The 9,425-nt window shown below is 43.0% G+C and overlaps 1 protein-coding gene and 1 pseudogene across 1 annotated transcript; one reads left to right on the top strand and one right to left on the bottom strand.

Moving 5' to 3' along the window:
- The first annotated feature begins 997 nt into the window (after positions 1-997).
- Positions 998-6,265, top strand: LOC128869396 (uncharacterized). Its single transcript, XM_054111945.1, has 2 exons — positions 998-2,169; positions 2,413-6,265. Exons 1-2 carry the CDS (start codon positions 998-1,000, stop codon positions 6,263-6,265), a joined length of 5,025 nt encoding a protein of 1,674 aa, XP_053967920.1.
- A 718-nt stretch (positions 6,266-6,983) lies between these two features.
- Positions 6,984-8,937, bottom strand: LOC128869220 (cytochrome c oxidase subunit 2-like; annotated as a pseudogene).
- Positions 8,938-9,425: the final 488 nt, after the last annotated feature.

Below are 9,425 nucleotides of genomic sequence, written 5' to 3'. Positions count from 1 at the left end.
TATTTTAAAGAGTAGACCTTGGTGCCACACTCGGTCGAAGGCTTGTGATATGTCCAGGAAAACTGCTGAACAGATTTGTTTTCGGTCGAGCGCTGTTTGTATTTTTTCGACAAGTCTATGAACTTGCTCAATTGTCGAATGATCATTCCTGAAACCAGACTGATGTTTCGGAATTATTTGTTTGCCTTCGATAAAAACCATTAAACGTTTAAACGCATTAAACAAATGGGTAATGAAATTATAGGGTTCAGGGGGTAGTTTTTTGAGAATTTCGGCCGTGATGCGATCATATCCTGGTCCCTTGTGATCTTTTAGCTTTTTAATAGTGCTAACTATTTCACTTTTGGTGAACTTCTCCATCGGTAGCTCCATTTGATAGGGTTCGTTTAAAAAGGCAGCAACAGTGCTGTCAAAACAAAGATCAGCTTCAGTATCGTTTGGTGTAAAAATATCTTTTAGATATTTAGAAAAAAGCTCAGAATTCTCGATTGCGGTTTTCGCCCAAGAACTATCTTTTTTACGAAGTGGTGGACGCTACTCTTTTGTGGTACTTACTTTTTTGCTGACTTTCTACAGGGAATAATTGGTGAGGTGTGTTGGTTCCAAGCCCCATAGAAACTACCTCATTTCTTTATCGTGTTGCTCTTTCAATAACAATTTTATTTCTTTTGATAATTTGTTTGTTCAGAATTCGTCCAATCTGGCACCACCTTAATTTATAGCAACTTCCTATATACCATAACATATCTACTATGTATTGGTATTATTTCTTCGAATTCATCTATACATACATACATATGGTATTTTTGCACAGTTAACTTTAAACAGTTATTTTCCTTTGTACTTAAAAATGAGACGCTCAATAAAATTCATTGCTTGTACAGCTTCGAAGAGAACACACGTCTTTATATTTGTGCTTAAACATTTTGGTGCCTCCTGTGAGGACAAATAATTAAATTGTGAAATAGAATCGTTTAATTAAATTATTGTTTAGCTAATGGCAGAATTAAATTTGCGCGCTTCGGCAATAAAGGCCATTAAACGCATACACGATCGGGTGAGTGGATTCCAGCAGGGTGCATTTGATGAATTTCATCTTGAGCAAGAGTTGAAATCATTGTCAGCACATTATGCACGTTTCGTGACCAACCATGACCTGTTGGTGGGCAATGCAGCAAACGCCGAGTTGGAGGCCCACGAGAAGTTATGGGAAGAGGTTGAAGGTATTTACAACAATGCATGTACCCACTTGAACCGTGCAATCATGGGTGCAAAACCGAGTCAGTCTGCTGTGATGCCTGTGCGAGAGTGTGAGGTTAAGTTAGAACCGCTTGCAATTCCAACGTTCGATGGAACTATGCAGAATTGGCTGGCGTTTAAGGACGTTTTTGAATTGCTTGTCCACAATACAGACTATCCTGAGGCCTACAAGTTAGGCAAGTTGCGGCAGGCAGTAAGCGCAAGTGCTGTACCGCTCGTCGGGAGTGTATATTCTAGGGGATACGCTGATTTATGGAAGGCGCTTAAAGAACGTTTTGACAATAGAAGGCAGCTGGCTGAGACTCATGTGTCACGCTTACTCAATATCAAGCCGACAACTGAGGACACACCAAGTGCGTTACTGTTCATCGTCGACACGGTACATGAATCACTACGAGCTTTACATGTCATGGGTCTACCAGTGGCCGAATGGGATGCTGTGGTCGTACCGATAATAGTTTCGAAACTTCCTATAACTACACAGCGCGAGTGGAACATGAGCTGTTCACCCACCGAAATTCCGAGCCTCGATGAGCTGCTTACGTTTTTGGGTCAGCGGGCTCATAGCCTCAGCACAACAGTTGTCACATGGAGCAATGGGGTTGAATTTACGTCCAAGAGTCATAAACGCGCTGGTGGTCCGTCAAGAGCTGTTAGATCACACGTCGTATCTGCAGAGGAGGGTAAATGCACATACTGCCAAGGTGCACATCGTATTATGAAATGCGCACGCTTTCTTGTGATGAAATACGAAGACAGAATTACTGCTGCAAAGACTGCAAAGCTTTGTTTTAACTGCCTAAAGCAAGGTCATTCAGCAAGACAATGTCCATCGGGGAATTGCCGTCACTGTGGTCGTAAGCACAACTCATTACTTTGCCGCGAATCATTATCTCAGAATCCATCAGAGTCAGTGTCAACGTGTCCGGAAGGAGCCGTCACTGCCATTGCATCCAGAAATTCGAATCTCTGACTAGAGCCTGCTGTGGTAGGTTGCCTTGCCAACGCGAGTTCAACAGTGTTATTGGCAACTGCGCGTGTATTTGCATGCGGCAACTCTACCAATGGACGTCTGGCGCGGGTGCTCTGTGATCCCGGATCACAGGTTAGTTTTATAACAGATAAATTAACTAACTCTTTGTCTCTTCATAGGAGCAAATGCGAAGTTTCGGTGGAAGGAATCGGAGCTTACTCCTACGCACGTACACGCGGGCGTGTCACACTCACGTTAAAATCGCTCTATTCCAGTTTCAGTTTGGAAATCGTTGCACTTGTCATGCAGTCAATTACTAAGGTCATCCCAACAGTGCATATTGACATGACACGGTGGCAGCATTTGAATGGACTAGAATTGGCCGATACGCAGTTCGGCATTCCTAGCAATATCGACATTCTTATTGGTGCGGATGTATGGGGAAAAGCAGTCGAAGGGGACATAAGACTCGGTGGCCTCAATGAGCCACACGCCCAGCGAACCCGCTTCGGCTGGGTTGTCTTCGGTCCAGTGCCAGCAGCGCAGCCAGCAACGCCGCCAACTCTTTCCTTCAGCACCCAGCAAGGCGAAGAGGACGCACGCTTGGAGGAGCTCGTAAGAAGCTTTTGGAAGTTAGAGGAAGTGCCTTCACAAGATTGTAACGGCGAAGATGAATGTGAGAAAATCTTTTTGACCACACACTCCCGCACAAGGGAAGGGCGCTACATGGTTCATATACCATTTCATCCTGACGCACCGGCTTTGGGCAACTCATACGCCCATGCTTTACGACAATTTCATCTTCTTGAACGACGACTAGCAGCGAATTGTGAGCTCAAGAAAAAATACATTGCCTTCATGCGCGAATACGCGGACCTCGGCCATATGGAACCCGTTAGTCACATTGGAGATGGGGGGGTCAACTACTACATCCCTCACCACGCGGTTCTGGAAAAGTTCCGCGTTGTGTTCAATGCTTCAGCGCGGACCACGAGCGGCCTCTCACTGAACGACGTCCAGTTGGTGGGAGCCACGATTCAAGAACCACTTGTGAATATCATCTTTCGTTTTCGGTGTTTTCGCGTAGCATTAACAGCAGACATCGAGAAAATGTTCCGTCAAATTCTGATAACTCCCGAACATAGGGATTTCCAACGCATTATTTGGAGAGAATCACCAGACAATGACCTAGCAGTATACCGTTTAACTACAGTGACGTATGGGATGGCTTGTAGCCCGTACAACGCAGTTCGCGCACTCAATCAATGCAGTTATGATAACTACAACGTAGTCGCAGATGGTCATCAGTCGATTGTTGCGCGCGATGCGATTCTGTCATCATTTTATGTAGATGATTTTCTCATCAGTTGTGACACTGAGGATAAAGCCTTCGAACTCGCTGTCAATGTGAGTGCGATTTTGTCGGCCGGACAGTTCCTTTTACGAAAATGGCATTCTAATAGTGGTGAGGTTGTAAAGCGTTTAATTAGTAACAATTCTTCAATCGTAGAGTTAGCAAGTGAACCATCGACGGCAACTGTGCTTGGTTTAAGCTGGGACCCAACAACAGATGAGATCTTTTTCAAAGCGAATCTAAACCAGAACATCGGATGCCTCACAAAACGTCGGGTTTTAAGTGAGGTCGCCAAACTATTTGATCCTACTGGCATCTCCAATTGTTATTGGCTTGCTCCAATTGTTATTGCCGGGAGGATATTTATTCAGAAGTTGTGGTCTGCTGGCTTAGAATGGGATGCACCACTCCCAGATGCACTTCAAAATACGTGGGTCTTATTTTACAGAGAACTTGACGTTATAAACCGTATCCGTGTACCACGATGGTTAGGTTTGGCTGAGGGTAAGACTACTATGCTACTTGGGTTTTGTGATGCAAGTCCACTTGCCTATGCGGCTGTCCTCTATACTAGGACAACAGACGGTGAAGGTCGGTCAACTGTATCATTGCTAACAGCTCGCACCAAAGTGGCGCCACTCAAGGGTGCAACGATTCCTCGCCTAGAACTTTGTGCGGCACATTTACTCGCATCCACACTTGACAGTGTGCGGACTGCTCTACGTCTAACGGACACTTCTTATCATTTATGGTCCGACTCGCGAATCGTGTTATGTTGGTTACGTAAACCTCCAACTACTCTCAAGCCGTACATTTCCAATCGTGTTCGTCACATTCAAGAGCTGACATCACCAGATCGTTGGCATTATGTACGGTCTGCACAAAATCCGGCAGACTGTGCCAGTAGAGGTATCCGAGCATCAGAACTGGTTGAACATCAGTTGTGGTGGCAAGGGCCAAAATGGCTTATGGACAAACAGCTACCAATTTCCTTTGACATTGTACGTGGTGAACAAGGGCCAAAATGGCTTATGGACAAACAGCTACCAATTTCCCTTGACATTGTACGTGGTGAACAGAGAGTGTCATCATTTGTAGCAACGACGGCCCACGCGAGCATTCTTACAACTCGGCGTCTAGACGGCCAAATAATTCTATTAAGCGAACGCTTTAGTTCATTGCAAAAGCTTCTTCGTACCGTGGCAATCGTACTTCGGTGGCTACCAGTTCGCCGACATTTGCGAAGACTGATCGTCAATCCTACAGAAATGGACGATGCTCTTAACGTGCTAATCCGAAACGAGCAATATACCTTTGCGACTGATATGTCTCTGATTCGGAAGGGATCGGAAATATCCAGCTCCAGCAAACTAAGGTCATTGAACCCTTACATAGATTGTAACGACATATTGCGAGTCAGAGGTCGTATTGGTCACGCTGACCTTCCAGAAGATCGACGTTTTCCGATAATTTTACCGAAGCATGGGAGTTTGGTACACTTACTCATCCGACACGCACATGAAACCACGCTTCATGGTGGGGCGCAAATCACTCTTCAAACTCTTCGCGCGCGGTACTGGATATTGAACGGAAGGCAAGCAGTCCGAAGCTTTGTACAGACTTGTGTTATTTGCCGACGACATCGAGGCGTAACGTTATCTCAGCAGATGGCATCCTTACCCAGGCATCGCATTACGGCAGCACGGCCATTTATATCTTCAGGCGTCGACTATTGCGGGCCTTTTACAGTGCGCATCGGCACAAAAAGATCGCGCACAACGATCAAAACATATCTAGCTGTTTTCGTTTGCATGGCGACCAAGGCCGTGCATATTGAAGTTGTTGATGATCTTTCATCACCCGCATTCTTAGATGCATTTACGCGATTTATAAGTAGACGAGGTCCATGTCGAGATCTCTATAGTGACAACGGTACTACGTTCACAGGTGCTAACCGTTTGCTTAAAGAAGACTTGGCTGCTTGGCAGAACGACAACAACCAACAAAGTTTGGCGAATCTCGGTACTCATTGGCACTTCATCGCTCCCAGCGCTCCTCATCAAGGTGGTCTCTGGGAGGCTGCGGTAACATCTGCCAAATATCATTTGGTGCGCCTCGTTGGAGCGCAGTCATTATGGTATAGCCAACTTCAGACTTTGGCGACACGCATTGAAGCATGCCTAAATTCTCGTCCGCTAACACCTATATACGATGATCCCGATGATAAGTTAGCGTTGACCCCTGCCGACTTTCTGGTTGGCGCTCCACTGGTTGCAGTCCCTGAAGCTGACATCAGAACAATTCCGTCCAACCGTATTAAGCACTGGCTCTGGCTGCATCAGATACATCAACAATTTTGGCAACGATGGAGCGAGGAATATTTATCTACTCTTCAAACTCGAAACAAGTGGCAGACGAAATCAAGGGACGTAAAGATCGGAGACATAGTCATCGTAAGACATGAGAACTTACCACCAACATATTGGCGCTTAGGGCGCGTAACTGCGGTTCATCCGGGCAGCAATGGTCTAATACGTAATGTCACGCTTCAGACGGCGAACGGTATGATGACTCGTGCGGTACAGAAATTGTGCCGGCTTCTGGACGCAGAGCATTTTGAGGCCAGCGCCTCAACCGGGCAGGATGTTCAGAATTCGTCCAATCTGGCACCACCTTAATTTATAGCAACTTCCTATATACCATAACATATCTACTATGTATTGGTATTATTTCTTCGAATTCATCTATACATACATACATATGGTATTTTTGCACAGTTAGCTTTAAACAGTTATTTTCCTTTGTACTTAAAAATGAGACGCTCAATAAAATTCATTGCTTGTACAGCTTCGAAGAGAACACACGTCTTTATATTTGTGCTTAAACATTGTTAAAACGGCTTTTATATTCAGGAAATCTTGTTTGTAGCCATATTTTTCTTGCCTGGCGTTTCTCTTTCAATTTGTTTCTTAGGAAGGTACCCATGTTTTAATTTCCTCCTGTACGAGTTTGAGGACTCACATGAGTGGTGGATGACCACGCGGCATCCTGGATGCATTTGGTTGGATATTCGGTAGCCTCGATTATATCTTCCCCGATTTTTAGAGCAACATTATGCCAAGTGTCGACGTCAAAATGGTTTTAAATTGAGTCCAATTTGTACGGCTGTTGGTAAGTTGGCAGTTTTGGGGCCAATTTTCGAGTTTATCATTTATTGTGATTATCACTGGCGAATAGTCAGAAGAAAGATCCAGGCAGGACTTACAGGTTAGCTGCAGGTACGATAGACCTTTGATGATACAAAAATCAACAAGGTCAGGAATCTTTTTTAGGTCTGTAGGCCAATAAGTTGGCTCTCCAGTTGAGAAAACTTTCAAGTTCATTGATGTCGTTGCGTCATTTAATGAAATGGTTAACAGGAATACTTTCAATAACAATAGGTATAAAACTCTGATTAGCACCGCAAATTTCAGAACATTGACCGTAGAATAGCCCTGGTCGATTTATTAAAAAATTAACTTGATTTAATCGTCCAGGAGTTCCATCTACTTTTACCCCAAGAGCGGGTACTGTTCATGAATGAATTACATCTGCAGCTGTTACTAAAATACGAATTTGTGAATTTATTGGTAAAATGACATGATTATCAACATCTAATAATCGGAATCTATCTGCTGTTAATTCATTTGTTGGAATTATATATGAATCAAATTCTACATTTATAAAATCTGAATATTCATAGCTTCAGTATCATTTGTGTCCAATAGCTTTTAGAGTTACTGAAGGTTCATTAATTTCGTCAATTAAATATAAAAGTCGTAAAGAAGGGAAAGCAATAAATAATAGAAAAATAGCTGGTAGAATTGTTCAAATTACTTCAATAGTATGTCCATGTAGTAAATTTCGATTTGTGTATGAATTAAAAAATAATAATAGGTCTATTTATAAGTTCGTGCGGTTTTACAACAGATGGCGTAACTTGATTATTATTCCATCGATCCACATTTCCAAACATTCATTGGAGAGCTACTGTCGTAAGGCACAAACGTCAGTATAAGTTTTTTATTTGAAGCGTAAACAACAATATTTTTACCACACTTGAAAATGTCGAATTTCGTGCCAAATAATGTGTTTTTGCGGGGAATTCTTCTTCATTATTTTAATATGAAGAAAAAAGCAGCCGAAAGTCATCGTATCTTGGTGGAAGTTTATGGTGAGCATGCTCTATCTGAGCGAACGTGCCAGAAGTGGTTTGCACGCTTTAAAAGTGGTGATTTTGGCTTGGAAGACGAAGAACGCGAGGGTGCGCCGCCAAAGTTCATGGATACCGAATTGGAGGAATTGCTCGATCAAGATCCGGCTCAAACGCAAGAAGAGGTTGCAAAAACTTCGGGAGTTGATCAATCAACCATTTCCAAACGTTTAAAAGCCATGGGAATGATCCGAAAGGTAGGCCATTGGGTGCCGTATGAATTGAAGCCAAGAGACGTTGAACGCCGTTTTATGGCATGCGAACAACTGCTTCAACGGCACAAAAGAAAGGGTTTTTTGCATCGAATTGTGACTGGCGATGAAAAGTGGGTCCATTACGACAATCCAAAACGTCGGGCAACGTATGGATACCCTGGCCATGCTTCAACATCGACGTCGGCGCAGAATATTCATGGCCTGAAGGTTATGCTGTGTATCTGGTGGGACCAGCTGGGTGTTGTGTATTATGAGCTACTGAAACCGAATGAAACGATTACGGGGGATGTCTACCGACGACAATTGATGCGTTTGAGCCGAGCACTGCGAGAAAAACGGCCGCAATACGCCGATAGACACGACAAAGTTATTTTGCAACATGACAATGCTCGGCCACATGTTGCACAAGTGGTCAAAACATACTTAGAAACGCTCAAATGGGATGTCCTACCCCACCCGCCGTATAGTCCAGACCTTGCGCCATCCGATTACTATCTCTTCCGATCGATGCAACATGGCCTGGCTGACCAGCACTTCCGTAATTACGATGAAGTCAAAAAATGGATCGATTCGTGGATTGCGGCAAAACCGACCGAATTTTTCACAAAGGGAATCCGTGAATTGCCAGAAAGATGGGAAAAAGTAGTAGTAAGCGATGGAGAATATTTTGAATATTAAATTTGTAACCATTTTACGTCAATAAAGTTTCAAATTTCGAAAAAAAACCGCACGAACTTATTCATAGTCCTATTATAAATAATAAATAACCTACTAAAGTTGTGATTATTACTAAAATTATAAGAGTATGATCGTGGAAAAATGATAATTGTTCTATTAAGGGAGAGGCACTGTCTTGAAGGCCAAGGGCTGCTCATGTTGTCATTATGTAAATAAATAAATAATTAAGTATTTATATTTATAATTCTAATAAAAGTGGAATACTTTACATATGGAGCTTAAATCCATTGCACTAATCTGCCATATTAGAAATTAGTTAAAAGTGGCAATTCAGAATAACTATCTTCAGCGGGAGGGGTGTTTTGAAGTCATTCATTTCTCGAATTGCTCATTCTCTGTTTCTCGAACAAAGTGAATTTACGGCTGTTTTTTTTCGACGTTTACATGGAAAAATCTATTTTCGAGGTCCAACGTACTAAATTACGAGCATCATGATCTTCGATTATTAGCAGGTGATCTCTGTCCTTATGGATTTTCTTAATGGCAGCTAAGAAATTGATGCATATTCGTAATTTGCGGTATTTTTTTTAACAAACGACTTGGACATTCTCCTTAATAATTCCGGCGTTGAGCCACTCGGTAACTTGTTTGTCGATAGCTTCTCATCTCAAAGCTTCAATGTCAATCTTACTA

This window comes from Anastrepha ludens, chromosome X (genome assembly GCF_028408465.1).
Source record: "Anastrepha ludens isolate Willacy chromosome X, idAnaLude1.1, whole genome shotgun sequence".
Classification (NCBI taxonomy): Eukaryota; Metazoa; Arthropoda; class Insecta; order Diptera; family Tephritidae; genus Anastrepha; species Anastrepha ludens.
The sequence above is the reverse complement of the archived record's forward strand: the minus strand, read 5'-3'. Positions and strand labels throughout refer to the sequence as shown.

Coding starts and splice junctions, on each gene's coding strand:
- LOC128869396 (XM_054111945.1), top strand. CDS start 998: ATGGCAGAATTAAATTTGCGCGCTTCGGCAATAAAGGCCATTAAACGC. Junction 2,170..2,412: donor TTATCTCAGAATCCATCAGA/GTCAGTGTCAAC, acceptor GTCTCTTCATAG/GAGCAAATGCGAAGTTTCGG.